The sequence below is a fragment of the Mya arenaria genome, chromosome 13 (assembly GCF_026914265.1).
Source record: "Mya arenaria isolate MELC-2E11 chromosome 13, ASM2691426v1".
NCBI lineage: Eukaryota > Metazoa > Mollusca > Bivalvia > Myida > Myidae > Mya > Mya arenaria.
In genome coordinates, this window is record NC_069134.1 from 42,117,362 (window position 1) to 42,141,397 (window position 24,036).

The following is a 24,036-nucleotide window of genomic DNA, read 5'->3' on the forward strand; positions in this document are numbered from 1 at the left end:
TATTTACTTTGTAAATTTATTTTCACATGAACAAGAAAGTCAAATAATGAAATCAATGACATAGCACTTAATGTGGATGCATACTTAACACAGAGGCATCATTCAAGAATTCAACATGTTGAAATGACACACCAAGTTACACACTTAAAACATGCCATACACATACACGTTTATGCAATCAAAGATGGCTGTCATTTACAATGGTCCAAGAGAGATATCCCAAATAATGATCAAACACTCGGGAGAGATTACATGCTCTATTCTGCCTGTATATTGGGTAAGTCTTTAATGCCTTCTTTTGTTACACAGCGGACCTTGAAGGTGGGCATATTCACAATGAACCTCTGCTTTATCTGCAAATAGAATAGTAAGAGATTAGAAAAAATCATAAGTGTCATCTCTAGTTAGTTGTAATATTTGAAACTTGTTTTTCAGAGTTGTAAGCTTGTCTGTTTTAGTAAGAAAAACTTGCACGTAATAAATTGATCAAGTTCTGGTTGGTGTGTCGTGATATCACTTTAATCTCGTCAATAATTCAAAATCTGTTCAAATGAATCTTGGTACACATGTTGCCAGACACAATTTGCACATGTTCAACAAGAGGCCCATAACTTTGGCTTCAATAACTGTTGAGCTATGCCCATTTTTTTTCAATGGAAAAACATCACGAGCATTGGCATTTCTGTCGCTCTTAAAAACAGTAATTAAATAAAACCTTTTTATAACTACAGAGGAGATGTGCAAAATCAAACGATAAACAATACTATAAAAGCAGTCACACACATTACAAACTTTACAATCACACAAGAGCTGTCACAGTATGTGACGAATGCCCCCGAATGTGACATTGACCTACGAACAAGGTCAGTACATGAAAAGTTTATCTTGCCTTTACGTGTCAAATACATATGGCAAGTTATTTTAAATTGCCTCTGAACATAAAAAAATACCACCCATACTTCACAACCTACACTGTTATGTCCTTATATTCAGAATTCCCTTGTGAATAAACACTAAGTGTATCTTTCACCTTAGAGGTAGGGACATGGGTCTTGCACACGACACGTTGTCTTCGTATGTGGAACACATGTAGCAAGTTATTTTAAAATCTGTCCATACAAGGGAAAGTAACAGCCCTGACACGACAACCTATACTCTATGTCCTTATATGCAGCACTCAATTGTGAATTAACACTAAGTGTGACCTTGACCTTTGAGGTAGGGACACGGGTCTTGCACGCGACACGTCGTCTTGGTATGTGGAACACATGTGTCAAGTTTTTTTAAAATCTGTCCATACAAGGGAAAGTTACAGACCGGACACGGCAACCTATACTCTATGTCCTTATATGCAGCACTCCATTGTGAATAAACACTATGTGTGACCTTGACCTTTGAGGCAGGGACACGGGTCTTGCACACGACACGTCGTCTTGGTATGTGGGTCACATGTGGCAAGTTATTTTAAAATCTGTCCATACAAGAGAAAGTTACAGGCAGGACACGACAACCTATACTCTATGTCCTTATATGCAACACTCCATTGTGAATAAACACTAAGTGTGACCTTGACCTTTGAGGTAGGGACACGGGTCTTGCACGCGACACGTCGTCTTGGTATGTGGAACACATGTGGCAAGTTATTTTAAAATCTGTCCATACAAGGGAAAGTTACAGCCCGGACACGACAACCTATACTCTATGTCGTTATATGCAGCACTCCATTGTAAATAAACTCTAAGTGTGACCTTGACCTTTGAGGTAGGGACACGGGTTTCGCAAGCGACACGTCGTCTTGGTATGTGGAACACATTTGGCAAGTTATTTTAAAATCTGTCCATACAAGGGAAAGTTACAGCCCGGACACGACAACCTATACTCTATGTCCTTATATGCAGCACTCCATTGTAAATAAACACTAAGTGTGACCTTGACCTTTGAGGTAGGGACACGGGTCTTGCACGCGACACGTTGTCTTGGTATGTGGAACACATGTGGCAAGTTATTTTAAAATCTGTCCATACAAGGGAAAGTTACAGCCCGGACACGACAACCTGTACTCTATGTCCTTATATGCAGCACTCCATTGTGAATAAACACTAAGTGTGACCTTGACCTTTGAGGTAGGGACACGGGTCTTGCACGCGACACGTCGTCTTGGTATGCGGTACACATGTGGCAAGTTATTTTAAAATCAATCCATACAAGAGAAAGTTACAGCCCGGACACGACAACCTATACTCTATGTCCCTATATGCAGCACTCCATTGTGAATAAACACTAAGTGTGACCTTGACCTTTGAGGTAGGGACACGTGTCTTGCACGCCACACGTCGTCTTGGTATGTGGAACACATGTAACAAGTTATTTTAAAATCTGTCCATACAAGGGAAAGTTACAGCCCGGACACGACAACCTATACTCTATGTCCTTATATGCAGCACTCCATTGTAAATAAACACTAAGTGTGACCTTGACCTTTGAGGTAGGGACACGGGTCTTGCACGCGACACGTTGTCTTGGTATGTGGAACACATGTGGCAAGTTATTTTAAAATCTGTCCATACAAGGGAAAGTAACAGCCCGGACACGACAACCTGTACTCTATGTCCTTATATGCAGCACTCCATTGTGAATAAACACTAAGTGTGACCTTGACCTTTGAGGTAGGGACACGGGTCTTGCACGCGACACGTGGTCTTGGTATGCGGTACACATGTGGCAAGTTATTTTAAAATCAATCCATACAAGAGAAAGTTACAGCCCGGACACGACAACCTATACTCTATGTCCTTATATGCAGCACTCCATTGTGAATAAACACTAAGTGTGACCTTGACCTTTGAGGTAGGGACACGGGTCTTGCAGGTGACACGTCGTCTTGGTATGTGGAACACATGTGGCAAGTTATTTTAAAATCTGTCCATACAAGGGAAAGTTACAGAGCCGGCCGGCCGGCCGGACGGACGGTGCGATTTTAATATGCCCACCTTCGGGGGCATAAAAATTATTCTTTCGGACTAAGTTCATACAATTCAAGTTACATTAATACTTACTTCATTCACACACTTCTTTAACAAGGCCTGAGCTTCCACTAGAGTTATGTCTGAAAGCAAAAAAATAAATTGTTTTAATTCCGTTTTCTAAATAAAATAATGTCGAGTAAAAATGCGTCTTACTGTCACTTATCGGGTTTAAGCCTCTAAATAGCCACAGAAATTTCCCGTTATCAAAATTTTTAAAAAAATATTGGTATATTGATTACATAGTTGATATTTGTTTGTTCCAGTGTAAGGTCACAATATATATCACTGTTCACATACTAAATTTAAAAGTATTGTGATCATACACTGAAACAAACAGATTTCTTTTTATTCTATGCCTTAAAAGGATATCAAGTGACAGTTAATTGCTATTTTTCAGACAAGCGGGTTAAATTGTTTGTGAAAGAAATGTTATTTCGGTAAGGACATCGTTGAATTTGTGTCCAAGCCCTGTGCACGCTGATAATTAATTTGGAATTGAGTGGGCTAAAATTTCAAAACAGTAAAAAATATTAAAATGTTATTTCACTGTTTGAAACAGTGAGTTCTCATTTTTATCTCACTGGTAAATCTATTAAACTACCAGTAAGCATGTAATGAGACTGTTTCTTCTTGTTGGAGTTCATTGTACATTGTACATAATTCACACTGTTTATATCGGACATTGATTTACATACATGTAATGATCTGACATATTGAGATTCCCTTTCAGTACACATGTAGATGTTTTGTTTCTGTCAACATGCAAAATTCTCATTTTAAGCAAAAAATAATTATAATAGTTCTCCTCTCTCTGGGCCCCGGCCCCCGATCCCAAATTTAAAAAGACTGCCCTGTACCATACCTTCATGATAGTGCCTGTCCATGATACTGACAGAAAAGAAGGAACCATAACCATGTGCGGCGAACGGCACTTTGTTCAGTGATGCCATGTAATCCATGAAATACAGTTCCGGACCTCCGTCTTTGTCATACCCAGCCAGTAACAAGTTTACCATGTATGGTGTCTGAAAAAAACATTGAGCTATGCCATATAATCCATGAAATACAGCCCAAGACCTCTGCCTTAATCATAACCAGACAGTTGCAAGTTCACCATGTATGGTGTCTAAAACAAACATTGAGTAATGCCTTTTAATCCCTGAAATACAGCGCCACACCTCTGTCTTTGACGCAACAAGACAGTTGCAAGTTCACCATGGATGGTGTCTAAAACAAACATTGAGTAATGCCTTTTAATCCCTGAAATGGAGCGCCACACCCCTGTCTTTGACGAAACCAGCCAGTAACAAGTTCACCATGGATGGTGTCTGAAAAAACATTGAGCTATGCCATATTATCCATGAAATACAGCGTCGGACCTCCACCTTTATCGTACCCAACCAGTAACCAAGTTTACCATATATAGTGTCTGCAATAAACATTAGTTTAAACAAACTTATTTTAGGTTGATTGTGAAGACAGTTATAAGCTGATATGAATAAATCTTTAGTTAGATTGGGCAGAACCCAATACCCATGGTATCCTTTTATAGACTGAAAGAACATTCTCCTTGAACCCAAGACTTACAGAACTCCTGAGATAATCTGCGAGGTTTTTCCGTGTGAAGTTCGCTGCTGCATGTGGTGACAACTCATATCCTAAAAACCAAACAAAAAAACATTTTATGATGGGTTTATAGTTCACATTTATGAATTTAAAATTGTATTTGTTTCATAAGAGTCAGTTGAAATTGGATGTGATGCTGAAAACTCAGCTTTAAATTTAAGACAGGGTTAGAAAATGAATGATCTGACATTCAGTTAACACGTATAACAACTATAAGGAGTTATTGAATACCGTAGGTATCAGGGCTTCCATTAAGAATTTGAAACTGGAAGTATAAGCTTCAATTAATAAATGGGAGTTTTCACTAAAATTTGGAAGTTGAAGTCTCTCAAACACAGCAATTAATTTTGTTCTACTATTTTTCAACTACGGTATTATGTTAAAAATTAATAATATATCAACTACATCTTGCCAACTTCACTATTATATATTATAATAATTCATGCTTTTTCAAAACTAATTGGAAATGTCACCATAAAAATAACATTGATACCAGGTTTTGATATTTTGAACCTCCAAGCATTCAACTTTGGAAGTTTTCTAAAAATAGATGGAAGTTTTTGTACTTCCTAGGCATCAGTTTTGGAAGTTGAAGCAGATTTTTAGGGAGTAATAAACTACAAAACTACCATTAATGGAAGCCCTGGGTATCATATTTCTGATACGTGATACAAACAACATCATATTGATCATACAATGTAAGTTTTCAGTAACACATTCAATTAACTCTATGCTGCAAATTTACTTTCAGTTTAAGTTAGTGAGTCAAAAACATGAACCAGCTAGCAATGTTATCACTATAAGTCATCAAAATTCGACTTTAGGATGAACAAGCCTGAATTCTTATACTATTAGATGGCATCAAATTTTTAAAACAAACCCTGCTATATAAAATTCAGAATTTGAGCAGGCCCAGAAGACATTTTACCAGTGCAGGCCTTGCAGGCTTGTGCGACCACTGTATTATAATATAAAATGTATTTTTTAATCCAACATGAACAATGCTTAACTAGTACATTACAAACTTAATCTTAAAATTAAAGCACTTTTGAACTATTTTGAACATCTGACAAGAATAAAGAAGTAAAAGTTCCTAATCTTGTTTTGTGGAGCTGTTTCTCTCAATATAATTGGTAGGAAAAAAACATAATAAAAATTCTTTAGACTATTACTCATAAATAATCAATTGTCAAATGTTAAAAAGTACCATTTCTCATTTTGTAGAGCTGGATGTTCTTGCTCATGTACTCTGCAAACTGCACAGTGTCCCCAGATTCTCCAACCACCAGCATCAGCAGATTGTCATTCAGTTTGTGCATCTTATCCAGATCTATAAATAAATATATAATTGCAATCGATCAATCATACTTAAATGATACAACAATTGAAAACAATAAATAAGGGAAAATCACCTCAATACACAGGGGTCGACACTAACCATTTTTCCAAGGGATTCCTAAGGGACACCAACATTTGAAATCAGGTGTCCCTTCCTGAAATTAGGAGTCCCTTCCACTTTTTACATTTTTTTCATTGTTGAGCCTGTTTTAATATTAAATTCAACATCTTTTTACTTTTCAATTTGTAATGCAAGTATACACCACCATATTATACAGGTTTTCAGCAGCATGTAATGACAGGTTAGTAGCACTGAATGGCAGTGAGGTATATTTTGGTCTCTAAGTTGGTAGATTGGGTTCAAAAGCGGGAGAATCTCTAAGTCCCTTTTGTTTTCAGTCAAAAACAGAGATGGATACAATGTAAACAAAAACTTGATGTTGTTACTATTTTTAGATTTTTGGAAAATACGCATAAAATACATCATGGTTCAGGGTCTTGTCAAATGTCGGTGCTTTTCATTAAGAAACAGTAGGAATATTACATCTGGCTTGTGAAAACTCCAATCAAAATTTAGTAGAGCTGTTGATAAATCAATCAGACTGCCCAACAGTCGTAGTGCATACTGGAAGAGCAGACGACCAAAAATTGTGTATACATGTTAATTTTCGCAACAAAAAGTCATAAGATTTTATAAATTGATTGAATTAATGAATAAAACCCTGCATATTTTATTTCTATTATTTTTTTATCAAAGTATAAAATATATGTCTTTAAAATTAACAAAGAATATTGATAAGTAGAATGCCAATTAACGAAGAATGCTGAATGTATGAAGCTGTTCTTTTGTGTCGTAAATGTTACTGTAAATACTCGAAGGTCGTATCATATTATATAAAAGGTATCACCAGAGTTGGAATCTTTTTGGGCGGTTCTGACACATAAGCAAAACAATTCCACATAAGTATTTTACCGATAATAAATCTCTGTCAGCTCTGACCTTGTTTAAAATGTAAACAACAAAACGGAAGCGTTAAACTGCATGCGCCTTGTGAAATGACCTGTTTATTTATAGATTCATGACGTAACTTTAGTCAAATAGTCAGCTATTCTTTCGCTTTGATAATTAATAATATCGTTTTGACATGTGCTGTCAAGAAATTTAGGGGAGCCCGAATTTAGGTAATAAATTAATTAAATGCTACTTATTTATTGATATTTAGCCTTCATCAGTCAAAAATTTAAGTGTCCCGACGGAATACCGGACTTCGATGTTCAGGTGTCCCTCCTGAAAAATTGGTGTCCTCGGGATCCCGGGACCCCGTTAGTGTCGAACACTGATACAAACATTTGTAATGAGGTTGTACTCGTCTAAATTTTTACCTTACTTTGACTAATTGTCTTTTAGAAAACTTTTGCGTGATGAAAGCCCTTGCGACTCTAAGCATTTGTGGATATTAATCAAAAGTTAAACCATGTGCACACAGCTACCGATGCTGGTGTTCCAGCAGCGATGCCATCGCAGGTGGTGGGTTCGATCCTAGTCCAAATAATTGTACGTTGGCGGATTTTTTTTTAGATTTTTGATATGGCAAATCCTTCACGTACAAATTGTTTAGTATCAAAAGTGGGTAGTTGTTCTGATCAGGATTCCGGGTTAAAGCATATAGAGTCTATAAAATATCATAAAAACAAGAAATATTACCAGATAATGTTATTTTATATTAGTTCCGTACACAAAAAAATAAATATCCAACTTATAATTATGAGTTTGACGGCTTTTTTTCATTTCATTCTGTCAAAACATAACGATATATACATGAAGGGCACCTGCAAGGCTTCAGGGCACAGTTTTAAATCGCTCGGAACATTTCGGCCATGGCCGAGTTGTTACGATTGTATAACGAGGTCTATCTCGAAGCTTTGTCGGAGGAGGCCGAGTTATTACGATTGTATCGAGTTGTTCCCCTTCGCATAAATGTTTTTGTGTCAGTCAACTTTCGTTTTATTGGAAAGGTAAACAACTTGTTTTAATGCATTAAATGCTTGTTTAGTGCAAAATAACATTTCACTTACATGGTAAAATATGAATATAACTCTTTATGATCAATTTCAACCATAAAATACTTCACTTAAAACAATTTCAATATTTTTAAAACACCCCCGTTTTTTGCACATTCCCGTTTAGACGTTAGGGATTGGAAGAATCCCGTATAACACGTCTATTATTTTAGACTAGGTTCGATCCAAGCATCTTGCACACTTTCCTCTCAGGTGGGTTTATAGAGTATAGTCTCTAGCCTCTTCATTGTCAGTGAAGACGTATTAAGGAGTTTGAATGCTCTTTAACCATTTATTTAACTTAATAAAAAATGCCCTATCAGGTCACAGAAACCTTGACTGACAAACACAGTCCACACCGACACAGTCCAAGACTGTCGTTGCCACTTCTATTGTGTTACATATTTACTAACCCTGTTTCATAGAAACGATGCTCCTCGCTGAGACTGTGTCACAAGCAACAAGAACGAAGTCTTTTCCCTGAATTCCAATTAAACACTCCATGATAATTGTTTAAAATATCAAAAACTGAAAGTAAACATGAAACAGCGAAAAAGACAAAACACCGGTTCCGGTATGCAATCCCGAGCTGAATATTTTTAAAACCTATGCCCAAAGGGTATATCGGCAGTACAATACTCCGCCAAATTTATTTTGGTCGCAGTTAAGCAAAAACAGTGAGCAAAAATCCACTGTTTTGTAATTTGTCCCAGTCTGTGCCTACACATTTATTAATATATATTTATTTTAATAATTATACCATTCGTTTTTATTGGGACTACAATGCTATTGTTTTAGATTTCTTATATAGAAAAGCTTCTTGGCTCAAAATACACCGAGCTTTTCTGATTCTTCTTCTTCCAAATAATATGTAGGGCCAACTCCTGAGCATCGTCGCGTTTGAAAACTACGTGCCAAATCATTGTGACGCGTGCAGCGTGAGCAGATAATATAGGATAAAAGCCGATCAAATCATGTATACAACTCAGTAGTGGTGGCCTGCTAACCCATCCTTGCAGGCATACAAAGTCTGGGCAATCATCTGGACGATGCGCGCGGGCAGCTCGTCTCATAGACGCATACTAGCTGAGAAGGAGTGGCGGTTCACGCCCGACAGAATAGCAGCATGCTTTGGCCGCGCGTAACCAATCCTACCTTAGCTAGACGCAGGAACATGTTACATGATAGGTATATGGGATTGTGCACGATACTATACACCTTCACCAGTCTGCTGTGAGCCCATCTCAGGCAATATTTCTTATTATCTGGCTCGTGCTGTTTGTGGTATTGTAATACCCCATGACAAATCTGGCCGCCCTCCGTTGGACCGCTTAATTATTGTTGTTGAATGTTCCTGCTCGTGTCCCAGAAAAATCATTCTGGATGGCCCAACAATGACGAGATTTTGTAAAGAAGGGAAGTCTGCCAAGCCACTCCGCTGGTCTTAGTCGAGGTTCCATCGGCGGCTGCACACATAACAATGTGATTCTGTATTCATCAAAGGGAGTCACGTCTCTTCGCGACGTGCACTCGCAATTGGAGATTAGTTGTCCTTATGTGGTCTATAAATAGTTTCTAAAGGTAGTAAATAATCCGGTTATAATGGAAATGTGGGACTAATAAAGTTCTCCAAGTGGAAATACATCCTTGTGTTATAGTCTTGTTTTGTAAAACGTTACCGGAACAAAAATGTGTTTGTTCCTCATTGACACGACCTATATACCGGGCCTGGTCAGCCCGTGTCATAAATAGTATCCGTTTGGAAAAAAAAAAAACATACTACACAAAACATATGACAGAGTTTAGGCCATTTGTCGGCTAACCTTTAATAATTTCTCGGCCAATATCCCAACCTCATCCAGAACAGTGACCATAGATTATTTTAAAGAGAGTGCACAACAGAGTGTCTTTATTTAAATTTAGCGCCATTACGAACTTAAGTACGAGTAATACGATAGGGCAGCTTATTTAATTATATTTGACATATTTTTTTAAATGGTATGAACGTTTCCCAAAAAAGATGCATATTTTGTCATAATCGCATATGGAACAGCTGTAGCTTTTCTTCACGTGACTTGTTTATATGTACTTCTGAAATATTTTTAATATTTGGTGCAGTCTTATCATCACGTGACATTTGTTCGAAACTCAAGTCGGTCTTGCTGCCGAAAAAAGTCTTATTTCAAAGTTATTATTACAGGTATCTAGCCCGATTGTCTTGATTTATCATATTTAAATTATTTCACTTTGAATAATAACATTGTCAGTGACGTAGTTTGTTTGATTTTGCCGATTTTTAGTGTGAAATTGAAGAGTGGTCCAAACCCCACCCACCTGCATTGACATTCTAGAATAACAATCTGAGTCATGTAACTAAATTACCTGCTTATCAACATATTGATTGCCATTCACCAATGGATTCGTTTTTTCTATGTCTTAAGAGGCAAGATTTAAATATCTTACTTTTGATTAATGACATTTTTTATGTGTTGTCTTATTTTGTGGAGTCTTGAAACACTCCCAGAAACTGTGGGGATGATTTGCAGAGTTTGACGCAATGTTTTAGTCGGACTACAAGAAAAGTTACATAATGTTAATAGTTGGACAGACTACAAGTACTATAAAAAGAGAATATGCTTTTATCTTTGTCTAAACTAATATTCGTTCATAACAGCACAGACCTATAAACCATGGAATGGAAACTCTACTGTGCCTTTACAATTAGCTCAAACTAAGATGTACAGCACTATTTGATTCCGAGATCTTACCGTCTTTCAAGACATCTGCCATCTAGTTTCGGGTCGAGGAATTGTGTTGCCAACATTTATAATATTGTTTATTATAAAAAATAAATTGCGTGACGGTGATAGTTTGGTCATTTGGTATTAATACAGTATACACAAGTGTTCTTCAAATGGGTAAGTTTTGACATTTTACTACCATTACCTAATGCAGATCGGTTTAAGTCAAATAGTTCCTAAACATTTACTCGATGTCCTTCAATTTTTCATGTTTGTGTTGTTTTATGTTGGATTAATATTCAAATAATGATGTTTGGACAGGTTAATTTGGTCTTTAAGTCTTTGCTACTGTTGCGTAGAAATTCAGATATAAATTTTGGATATAATTTTTTGGATATTTTTTATTGAATGCATTACTTTTAAACGTAATCGCTATTGGTTCTGCAATTTCTATATTTATAGACCATACATCTTATAGCCTAAGTATATCAAATCATATAGCTACAACACGGGTTTTATCTCCAATATTAAGCATGTCATTTAAAACAATAATAATGTTTTTTTTCACTTCCACAACTTGTTTCCTAACCTTACTTTTCCCTTGTTTTTTTTCAGGTGAGATGCCTGAAAAGGGCATATATTGGTTTGCACTCGGATAATGCAAGGTTGCCAAGAAGAAAGAACATACACTAGAGATCTTAATTGTTTATTGCAGATGAAACTGTTGATTTGCATTAAGTCTAGAAGATCTTTGTTCATTTTGTGTAATGAAGTTGTCACTTTTTTAGCTCACCTGTCACTTTGTGACAAGGTGAGCTTTTGTGATCACCTTTTGTCCGGCGTGCGTAGTGCGTCGTCCGTCAACAATTTACTTAAAAGACATCTCCTCCTTAACCGCTGGGCCAATATTAATAAAACTTCATAGGGATGTTCCTTGGGTGGTCTTCTATCAAAGTTGTTCAAAGAATTCAATTCCATGCAGAACTCTGGTTGCCATGGCAACCAAAAGGAAAAATCTTCTTCTCCCAAACCAGTCTGTACGAAAGTCATTATCACATTGCAGGACACGAGGTCCTGCAATACAGTCTACATTGCAGGACCGGACCAGTTTTTGCAGGACCAAAAATTTTATGTATATCTTAGTGAAAATCAGAGCTTCCAACAGGGTCTAAAATCCAAGTCAATGACTCTTGAGATCTGATTTTCAAGAGTCAATATCAGATCTTCAAGTGTCATTGTTCTTCACTGTTTTTACAAATATTTGGTCTTTCTTCATAAATTATAGTTCTCATCTGTCAGAAGATGGCATTGCAAGGTACATGATTATCCATACGTCCAAAACTGAAATAAAAAACAACAAACAAATCCAGTGTTTTATTAGGATCAGCTGTATTAATCCACTTTTCATTCTAGAAAAATCTCAAGTAAGAGAAAAAAAAATATTATCAATATTACTTACAATAGTATATCCGTGCTCCAGTCAGTATTTGAAAAGGGTAGGGTGCTAGGCTATTAAAGGGCACTTTTGATGCGCATTGAATGAGCCCTAATGGGGTATAACTGCAAGGGTCATTGCTCAATTCTTAATGTGCATGTGTAGTAACTACTTTCAATACTACAGTAATCATAAGTTTGCTATGAACACTTAAGCTGTTATTTTTACTTTAATTAGTGTCAAAATTATGTATATTTTGTATACTTTAATTTCTGAAATTTTGCTCTGTCAAACAAAAGGGCACAGAAGGGTGGAAAAGTACAGCAGGGTGCCATTTTAATAAATGGCATAACAATAAAACAATAATAAATCTATAATATTACAGAACTTTATTGTACACTGAAAACGTTTTACGCGTTCTTCTTTCACTTTAATTAAGATTGACAGAAGGTAAGCGTGCACCTGTTTCCCGTGCTTTTTAGACCATGTGCAGGGTTGTCAATAAGTTTTTGTTGAAGCGACTGAAACAGAAAAGTAGGTGGCCAGCTAGGGGATCCGTGGGCATCCCCCCCCCCCCCCCCCCACCCGGAAAATTTTGAAATTCAGCGCTTCATTTCCTGCATTCTGGGGCATTTTGGGAGTATTTAATTAATTAACCCTTCACTTCATAGATACGCAATTTTACTTATCTATCCATAGCTTCATACATACCGAGATCCACGATCGATAGCTTCATAGATACTTAATTTTAAGTACTTGTAATGTAGGGTCATTTATTTTCATATCTGTTGCTTGTTTATTTGCTATAAATTTATTTCCATGAAGTATTAACGTCGATAAATACAATGCACTAAAAAAACAACACTATTTTACTATTTTAAGAATTTTGGAAAATCGCGAAATAAGGTCATTGGTATCAAAGATGTAAAAAAAACGTTGACTGCGCAGGTTTGTGGGCATTCCTGTCTCGTTTTCCTCGTGGAAACAATTCTGCAAGTTATAATTAACTACCAATAATACAACTATATTTAATTGATCACGAGCCTGACGTCACAGGTCATGGTTCAGAATCGTGTAAATGTTGAATAAACAAATATGCCGAATCGTAAGATATTGATTCCGATTATCGGAAAATTTAAAACCAGTCAAGGCGCTGCTCTAAATTTCGAAAAGAGATGTTATAAGCGAAAAGGGCCGTCTGTAGCGGTAAGGAACATTTATTACCAAAGAAACTCGCCAGCATTTTTTTTTCTTCCGGAAAGGTATCCGTTAATTTGCATAATGGGCGGAGTTAACACGTCATTGAGTTTGAGTGCTGCTAATTGACATGGAAACCGTTCAGATTCCAGATCGATAATCAGTTGTCACTTCGGGTGTTAATTGCTCTTGACTTTAATTGATTTAAAAGGCATTTAGATCATGCCTTGCGGCTCCTATTAAATGATTAATAATACACATTTATGATGCATCATTTTCGGGTCATTTACGATTTCTGTGCGTCAAAACCCGGGGAGCTCGGGTCGATAAACGCCCTGATTAAGTTGGTTTGATCAAGTAAACATAGGTTAGTTAATAAAATTCACATGATACACGATTAACACAGTATTTATTTAATCATTTTGCCCCACAAATTATTGCCGGACAAGCGGGCCTGCAAAATAGCTGCGATTGTCGGACCTCGTCATTTATTACCGGCGGGAGCCGAGGTCCGACGAACTTTCGTACAGACTGCCAAACCACAAGGCTTAGGCCGTTGATATATGGTAGGTAGGATCACCAAATGGTCCTCTACCAAGATTGTTCAAATTATGGCCCTTGGGTCAAAATTGGCCCCGCCCCGGGGGGTCATGGGTTTTCTCTATATGTTTATAGTGAAAACTTCAAAAATCTTCTCCTTTGAACTTACTTGGACTAGAGCTTAGATATTTGGCATGATTCATCGTCTAGTGGACCTCTACAAAGATTGTTCAAATTATGGCCTTGGGGTCAAAATTGGCCCCGCCCCGGGGGGTCATGGGTATACTTGATATGTTTATGGTTAAAACTTCAAAAATCTTCTCCTCTTAACTTACTTGGACTAGAGCTTAGATATTTGGCATGATTCATCGTCTAGTGGACCTCTACAAAGATTGTTCAAATTATGGCCCTTGGGTCAAAATTGGCCGCGCCCCCGGGGGGTCATGGGTTTTCTCTATATGTTTATAGTAAAAAAAAAATCAAAAATCACCTCTGAACTTACATTGCTTAGAGCATAGATATTTGGCATGATTCATTGCTAGTGGACCTCTACAAAGATTGTTCAAATTATGGCCTTGGGGTCAAAATTGGCCCCGCCTCCTTGGGTGGTCATGGGTTTTCTCTATATGTTTATAGTGAAAACTTCAAAAATCATCTCCTCTGAACTTACGTGGCTTAGAGCTTAGATATTTGGCATGATTCATCGTCTAGTGGACCTCTACAAAATTTGTTCATATTATGGCCCTGGGGTCAAAATTGGCCACACCGTGGGGCTGATGGGTTTTCTCTATATGTGTTATAGTGAAAACTTAAAAAATCTTCTCCAAACTCACAAAGACAAGTAACGTCTTAATTTAAACTGGATAACATATTTAGTACACATACCAATTTTCAATATGGGCCACATACAACAATTAATAACAAATATACATATATAGATACACACGTAAAATCAAGTAGTGACAAGAGCTTAGATATTTGGCATGATATATCATCTAGTTGACTTGTACCAATATTGTTCAATCTTTGGCCCTGGGGTCAAAAAATGGCCCCACCGGGGCGGTCATGGGTTTCCTTATGATGAAAACTTAAAAAATCTTCTTCTCCGAAACCAAAAGGCGAAGGCCTTAGATATTTGGTATGAAGCATCGTTTATTGGACCAGTCTGTACGAAAGTCATTATCACATTGCAGGACACGAGGTCCTGCAATACAGTCTACATTGCAGGACCGGACTAGTTTTTGCAGGACCAAAAAAATTATGTACATCTTAGTGAAAGTCAGAGCTTCCAACAGGGTCTAAAATCCAAGTCAATGACTCTTGAGATCTGATTTTCAAGATTCAATATCAGATCTCCAAGTGTCATTGTTCTTTTTTTCTTAATACTTGGTCTTTCTTCATAAATTATAGTTCTCATCTGTGATAAGATGGCATTGCAAGGTACACGATTATCCATACGTCCAAAACTGAAATAATAAAAACAAACAAATCCAGTGTTTTATTAGGATCAGCTGTATTAATCCACTTTTCATTCTAGAAAAATCTCAAGTATGAGAAAAAAATATTATCAATTTTACTTAATAGTATATCCGTGCTCCAGTCAGTATTTGAAAAGGGTAGGGTGCTAGGCTATTAAAGGGCACTTTTGATGCGCATTGAATGAGCCCTAATGGGACATAACTGCAAGGGCCATTGCTCAATTCATAATGTGTATATGTGTAGTAACTACTTTCAATACTACAGTAATCATAAGTTTGCTATGAACACTTAAGCTGTTATTTTTACTTTAATTAGTGTCAAAATTATGTATATTTTGTATACTTTAATTTCTGAAATTTTGCTCTGTCAAACAAAAGGGCACAGAAGGGTGGAAAAGTACAGCAGGGTGCCACACCCTGCTATATAGGCCTAGCTGGAGCACTGGACTATACCTTGTTGTTTTATTTCCTGCTCTTAGGTGGTTAAAAAATTCCAAGGGTCAAAAGATGGAAAATTATGTTCTGACACTTGTGAACATATTATTTATTAAATGCATGTTCAGTGAAAACAGGAATTATGCATGTAACCGGTAAACCCTATGCATCAGAATCCTACATGCAACAGCGATTGTTGAGTTGCACCGACATTTCTCATTTCTATTTTCAGTTTCACTTTCATGTTTTTCATTTTGTCCGGAAGCAAACAAAACATTCAATGTTCCTATTGTCAATATTGCAACATCGTTTTTATTTTTTAATAAATGGCATAACAATAAAACAATAATAAATCTATAATATTACAGAACTTTATTGTACACTGAAAACGTTTTACGCGTTCTTCTTTCACTTTAATTAAAATTGACAGAAGGTAAGCGTGCACCTGTTTCCCGTGCTTTTTAGACCACGTGCAGGGTTGTCAACAAGTTTTTGTTGAAGCGACTGAAACAGAAAAGTAGGCGGCCAGCTAGGGGGATCCGTGGGCATCCCCCCCCCCACCCCCCCCCCCCCCCACCCGGAATATTTTGAAATTCAGCGCTTCATTTCCTGCATTCTGGGGCATTTTGGGAGTATTTAATTAATTAACCCTTCACTTCCTAGATACGCAATTTTACTTATCTATCCATAGCTTCATACATACCGAGATCCACGATCGATAGCTTCATAGATACGCAATTTTAAGTACTTGTAATGTAGGGTCATTTATTTTCATATCTGTTGCTTGTTTATTTCCTAAAAATTTATTTCCATGAAGTATTAACATCGCTAAATACAATGCACTGAAAAAACAACACTATGTTACTATTTTAAGAATTTTGGAAAATCGCGAAATAAGGTCATTGGTATCAAAGATGTAAAAAAAACGTTGACTGCGCAGGTTTGTGGGCATTCCTGTCTCGTTTTCCTCGTGGAAACAATTCTGCAAGTTATAATTAACTACCAATAATACAACTATATTTAATTGATCACGAGCCTGACGTCACAGGTCATGGTTCAGAATCGTGTCAATATGTCGGCAATGTTGAATAAACAAATACGCCGAATCGTAAGATAATGATTCCGATTATCGGAAAATTTCAAACCAGTCAAGGCGCTGCTCTAAATTTCGAAAAGAGATGTTATAGGCGAAAAGGGCCGTTTTTAGCGGTAAGGAACATTTATTACCAAAGAAACTCGCCAGCATTTTTTTTTTTCCGGAAAGGTATCCGTTAATTTGCATAATGGGCGGAGTTAACACGTCATTGAGTTTGAGTGCTGCTAATTGACATGGAAACCTTCAGATTCCAGATCGATAATCAGTTGTCACTTCGGGTGTTAATTGCTCTTGACTTTAATTGATTTAAAAGGCATTTAGATCATGCCTTGTGGCTCCTTTTAAATGATTATTAATACACATTTATGATATCATTTTCGGGTCATTTACGATTTCTGTGCGTCAAAACCCGTGGAGCTCGGGTCGATAAACGCCCCGATTAAGTTGGTTTTATCAAGTAAACATAGGTTAGTTAATAATATTCACATGATACACGATTAACACATATTTATTTAATCATTTTGCCCCACAAATTATTGCCGGACACGCGGGCCTGCAAAATAGCTGCGATTGTCGGACCTCGTCATTTATTACCGGCGGGAGCCGAGGTCCGACGAACTTTCGTACAGACTGTTGGACCACTATTAAGATTGTTCAAACTTTAGCCCTGGGGTCAAAATTGGCCACGCCCCGTGTTCATAGGCTTAGGTTTTCAATATTTGTATATAATAGAAGCATTAAAAAAAATTCTCTCCAAATTCAGAAGGACTAGAGCTATTTGGCATAATACATCATTAAGTGGACCTTTATTGTCCAAACTTTGGCATTGGGGTAAAAAAATGACCCAGACTTCTAAAAAAACCTTAACTACTTTGAACCATCCAGATTTCTTATCAAACCAATGTGCAATATATGACAGGTGAGCGATTCAGGGCCATTTGGCCCTCTTGTTACATTTGTTAATTTAACAAATGTTTAAAATCAACCAATTGAGTAATCTAACTAATGATGAATGTCTGTCATATTGTAACATGATGCACTGTATGCATATTGTATATGAAATGTTGTGTTTGTTAACTGGACTCTAGAGCTTGGGTGATTATGTGATTTTTAATGCACTGTAATAAATACATCTATGTATATCATTTTGTTCATAAGTCTTAAATATTTATCCATTCTCCAGCAATTTAATGTCTTTGTGACAATTTTTATGCTAAAAGCACCGTAAACGGTATTTGATTAAATCATTATTACATGGCCAGAAGAGATATATCATGGTCAGGTTTCATGATTCTTGTTTGTGGTTTCTTCGAAAGTGTTTGACCCTTGATAATTTAAAGTTTTCTAAAAGTAATAGATTGCAACCAACCATCTGTAAAATATTCACTCAGGCCTAAAAAAAAAAATGTCCGTTTCGGGTAACCCGACCTTACCTATAAAAATGCGCCGACCCTAACTATTTTTTTCCGTTTCTGATCAAAAAAAATATTCGTTAGCGAATAGAGAGTTACGAAGGGCGGATAAATGCTAATTTTAATCAGAATTATTGTTTATATGATAAAACAAAGTCGGGCAATGACAGTAATGTAGGAAAGACTGCCTATGCAAGAAAACACTCTGAACTTATGACAGATTTTGAAAAAAAAAATCCCTACCTACCTTACCTAGAAATTTTGGGAAGGTTACCCTAAACAAACAATTTTTTTTTTGTTTGGCCTCATGCTAGACAACGACCGAATATATACTTACATGAAAAGCACAAATAATATTATTTGTTACAATTAAAATATTCGAGTGACGTTCATCTGAGTCGATAATAATCCAACTAAAATTGATTAATAAGCAAAGTTATTGATTCAATTCAATGAGCTTAGTAAGGCCTAAGTGCAAAAATGATAATCGAAATCTCCGTTTGAAGACGAACCCACTATTTCAGCACTGTACAATGATTAAAGAAGTTAATTGATCAATAATTGGACCTATTAAAAATTTCTTAATTCATAAATTGGTTTAAATTAATCTAATCAATAATAAAAAATAATTACAAACATATTAATTGATAATTATATGTGCAACTTGTTGGTCCTCATAATCAGCAATGCTGACCAAAATAAATGGAGATCACTGATTATCGCTGATCGAAGAACTGGAGGAATTTCCCGGTATTGCCTAGCGCAATAAGGATTGTGAGTAAATTATTATTTCTTATCGTTTCACTGATATTGGGCAGTTTCCAATCCATGGTTTATAGGTCTGTGATAAGTCATAACAGGATTCACCTGAATGCACAAAGGGTAGGTGAAAATACATTTTAATTTTTTTATTGCCTCAGGCGATCGGGATACCGTTAATTTCGCACACTGATCAGAATGTGATGTTATGTTAATGTATTCTTAAAAGGTCAGAATATTCATCAGCTGCAGTATAAGTTCTTGTGACCTAGTGGTTAAGACATCTGTTATCTAATTTTTTCTTGACTGGTTTCGCAACCCCCAAAAAACAAAATATTTTTATGCCCCCGAAGGTGGGCATATTAAAATCGCACCGTCCGTCCATCTGTCCGTCCGTCCGGCCGGCCGGCTCTGTAACTTTCCCTTGTATGGACGGATTTTAAAATAACTTGCCACATGTGTTCCACATACCAAGACGACGTGTGGCGTGCAAGACTGTGTCCCTACCTCAAAGGTCAATGTCACACTTAGTTTTTTTTTATTCACAATGGAGTGCTGCATATAAGGACATAGAGTATAGGTGGTCGTGTCCGGGCTATAACTTTCCCTTGTATGGACAGATTTTAAAATAACTTGCCACATGTGTTCCACATACCAAGACAACATGTCGCGTGCAAGACCCGTGTCCCTACCTCAAAGGTCAAGGTCACACTTAGTGTTTATTCACAATGGAGTGCTGCATATAAGGACATAGAGTATAGGTTGTCGTGTCCGGGCTGTAACTTTCCCTTGTTTGGACAGATTTTAAAATAACTTGCCACATGTGTTCCACATACCAAGACGACGTGTCGTGTGCAAGACCCGTGTCCCTACCTCAAAGGTCAAGGTCACACTTAGTGTTTGTTCACAATGGAGTGCTGCATATAAGGACATAGAGTATAGGTTGTCGTGTCCGGGCTGTAACTTTCTCTTGTATTAACAGATTTTAAAATAACTTGCCACATTTGTTCCACATACCAAGACGACGTGTCGCGTGCAAGACCCGTGTTCCTACCTCAAAGGTCAAGGTCACACTTTGTGTTTGTTCACAATGGAGTGCTGCATATTAGGACATAGAGTATAGGTTGTCGTGTCCGGGCTGTAACTTTCTCTTGTATGGACAGATTTTAAAATAACTTGCCACATGTGTTCCACATACCAAGACGACGTGTCACGTGCAAGACCCATGTTCCTACCTCTAAGGTCAAGGTCACACTTGGTGTTTGTTCACAATGGAGTGCTGCATATTAGGACATAGAGTATAGGTTGTCGTGTCCGGGCTGTAACTTTCTCTTGTATGGACAGATTTTAAAATAACTTGCCACATGTGTTCCACATACCAAGACGACGTGTGGCGTGCAAGACCCGTGTCCCTACCTCAAAGGTCAAGGTCACACTTAGTGTTTATTCACAATGGAGTGCTGCATATAAGGACATAGAGTATAGGTTGTCGTGTCCAGGCTGTAACTTTCCCTTGTATGGACAGATTTTAAAATAAATTGCCAAATGTGTTCCACATACCAAGACGACGTGTCGCGTGCAAGGCCTGTGTCCCTACCTCAAAGGTCAAGGTCACACTTAGTGTTTATTCACAATGGAGTGCTGCATACAAGGACATAGGGTATAGATTGTCGTGTCCGGGCTGTAACTTTCTCTTGTATGTACAGATTTTAAAATAACTTGCTACATGTGTTCCACATATGAAGACGACGTGTCGTGTGCAAGACCCATGTCCCTATCTCTAAGGTGAAAGATACACTAAGTGTTTATTCACAAGGGAATTCTGAATATAAGGACATAACAGTGTAGGTTGTCAAGTATGGGTGGTATTTTTTTATGTTCAGAGGCAATTTAAAATAACTTGCCATATGTATTTGACACGTAAAGGCAAGATCAACTTTTCATGTACTGACTTTGTTCGTAGGTCAATGTCACATTCGGGGGCATTCGTCACATACTGTGACAGCTCTTGTTTAATAAATTTAATGCAGCTTTTTCTGCAATTTTAGTATTCAAGAGTAAAATAATTTTAATGTTTGTGTTTTCAGATGCATACCCATGGAAAAAAAAATTTAGTTAAAAAACATGAGAGTGTCTCTTTAGGATCAAGTAGTCCGAAGCATATATCAGGAAATCCTAAAAGGGTGCATTCAGAGGTGGGTGCTGGAGTATGTTTCCCCCTTTAACAATGGGAAGGGGGATCCCTGTAGGAACATACAAATGACGCATTAAAAATGATGATCCTTGGTGAATTTAAGCAATTGGAATAAAGATTTATAACCGTGTTAGCAGAGCTTCGGATAATGTTATTGAAATAAATGTTTTCTGGTCGTGCCGGTACAAAAAGTTTCATTTCTGATATGATTGTCGATGTAGATTGTTTCTGTGTATCTTATTTTGGACAAACATGTTGGCCAAAAAAATGAAGGATAAATCAAGACAGCAAAAGAAAAGGCTTTTGATTGTGCTGATGAACAAAAAAATCCAGTCTCTATTACTTTTGTCATGGTCCAATCGTTTAACATCAACAGAGTTTTTTCACCTGCTGTAGCAGGTAATGAATAAATAGTATGTTTGTATGAGCTGATTTAATACACAGTTATTGTTGTTTTTCTGTCTAAATGTATGCCAGTTTTCCAGTATTTGAATAATTGAGCTTAAAGCTGACATGTTAAATTTCTCATTAAAAAAGCGTTAAATTACGTGTTAAATTCCAATAATAAAAGGCCAAGCCTGTTCCAATTTTCTCTGTAAAACCCTGCTCCCTCGATTTGGCAGGTCTCTAGCCATTGAAGATTGCTCAACTTTTGATAGGATGTTGACACCAGCACACCAAATTGGCATGACGTAAATACTGATTTCATGTTTTTTTCTAGACATTTAGGGATATATATATATATATTCACCATCATAAATAAAGTTTATGGCTAAATTATTAAATTGGGAATGAAAATTTCAGAATTGAGAATTTAAAAACATTCCGATTTGGAAGGGGTTAAAATCTCTGACTCATGGGAATTGCTTTAAAAGACCTGGATTTTTACTTGCACATAAATGTATACATTTTACCATCTCGCCAAAAAAGATTTTGAGCTCAATATTTTGCCATTAGTTTCTTCCAAGGTGTCAGTCTTCCCTCGGGGCAAGTTTTCATGCTGTGGAAAAGTTTACCTATATTAATTTTTCAATCCCGCCTATCAACCGTGGACGTGATTTTTATTGTGTTGCCTGCAGAGCTTTGTAGACAAAAGGGAATTGCATTGTCCTACGATGTCTGTGTCATACTTTTATTTCCGATCAATAACTTTTGAATGACTTGGTATAGAGTTTTCAAACTTGGTAAAAACATTGGTCATGGTCAGTATAGAACCCTATAGATTTTGGTGCCCAACTTTAAAAAAAAAAAGAGTGATAAACTGGCATGGCAATATCTTCAGTCAATGAATGGCTATGTTGCTGCAGCTTAATTGTCCAATCTCTTACTTGTTTCTAATTTATTTTAAAAGTAATCTTTGTAATATATATACTATTGAGATCAATGAAAAATTGGTATTGTGATTAATGTCCCCAACTTTCAAAGAAATAAAAAAAAAATCAGGGGACAATTTTTAGAAAGAATTTGTTACATTATATGGTATATTATACATTATATTTTTTGTATTTGTAACATAATGGAAATTATCAGATAGTCATATCAAGGATAATGAAACTGACAGCCAATCAGATAGTTATATATCAAGTATAATGAAACTGAAGGCCAAATTATAATATTCATGATGTACTGTAAAACTTTATTGATATAATTATGCTTCAAACATGCTGATGTACCGTTTGTAATTATATCATCCAGCATATTAGACTTAGCGCCCGTTTGGTATTGATGTTTTAACTTACCAGATGTTGCATTGTGACTTGGAATGTGTCATTAAATGTACAATTTTACATGGTCGACACCACCATATCCAATAAGACGCATTCCTGGGATAAAATACTTATATAAGAAATATAAATAAGATAACATTGATTTCCGTTTTTGTGTGTTAACATAAGTCTGTGTGTTTTGCAATGTGGAAAGCGGGTTCCACTGAAAAACAACGAGTTCGTCAGCGACAGAGAGCGATGGAGTTATGGAGTGTAGCTCGTAACTCATTGGTGACAAGATCGTACATGTGTCCGTATCATTCATACAGAAATGTTCATCTTTGTCTGCCAGCGTAAGTCGTTTGTGGAGATTCTTTACATTATTTCATACTTTCTAGTGGTTGATTGAAAAATGATGGTGGATTATATCTGATGAACTCATTCTTTAAAACAGTGAAATTATCAATATATTATATGATTTATAACATTTTAGCTATTTCAATGAGAGAAATGAATGTAAATGAGCACCGTGCCGGGAAGAAAAAATCCTATGACGTCATTAAGCTCAGATTTTATGCATTTTTCCAAATAAATGTCACATAAATATCATTTTTAACGGAATGTATGCAGGAATGAAAACTTTCTGTGTAAGATTGAAATATATTTTGTGAATATGAGGAGTTAACAGTTTACTCATGGTGCAGCCACTTGTGAAATAAAGCTTTTGGTACTGACTCTGTGAAATATTTTGCTTTTACTGAAACAGTCTGTGTGTTTGTCCCTGACTTGACGGATAGTTTATGAAAAGAAACAATAATTATACAAACCAAAGAGTGTTTTGCTCAAGCTTTTGAGCCATCATGTCATTCTTTATCCTAGAAACACTCCTATGCAAAGGGTACAGAAGGTAAAAAATCAGCTCTCTATGTGCTCTCTCTGAGCCAATTTGTGACCACAGTGTGCAAGAGTAGAAATACAGCGTTTACCAAATT

At 36.6% G+C, this 24,036-nt stretch overlaps 2 protein-coding genes across 10 annotated transcripts in view; one reads left to right on the top strand and one right to left on the bottom strand.

The window, feature by feature from the left end:
- Positions 1-2: 2 nt before the first annotated feature.
- Positions 3-8,634, bottom strand: LOC128214398 (proteasome subunit beta type-2-like). Its single transcript, XM_052920840.1, has 6 exons — positions 8,465-8,634; positions 5,860-5,982; positions 4,614-4,684; positions 3,889-4,051; positions 3,057-3,106; positions 3-353 (listed from the first exon to the last, which is right to left on the bottom strand). Exons 1-6 carry the CDS (start codon positions 8,553-8,555, stop codon positions 258-260), a joined length of 594 nt encoding a protein of 197 aa, XP_052776800.1. The 5' UTR covers positions 8,556-8,634; the 3' UTR covers positions 3-257.
- Positions 8,635-10,174: 1,540 nt separating this feature from the next.
- The window catches only part of LOC128214384 (microtubule-associated protein RP/EB family member 1-like), a 42,712-nt gene continuing 28,850 nt past the window's right edge, over positions 10,175-24,036 (top strand). For 2 of the 9 annotated variants that reach the window (XM_052920811.1, XM_052920813.1), the window contains exon 1: positions 23,193-23,397. In XM_052920811.1, the coding sequence (XP_052776771.1) occupies positions 23,249-23,397 (149 nt within the window). In that variant the 5' untranslated portion in view covers positions 23,193-23,248. Of the gene's footprint in view, positions 10,252-21,158; positions 23,398-24,036 lie in introns of those variants that run through there. The other 7 variants (XM_052920820.1, XM_052920822.1, XM_052920810.1 and 4 more) reach the window with 7 other exon arrangements.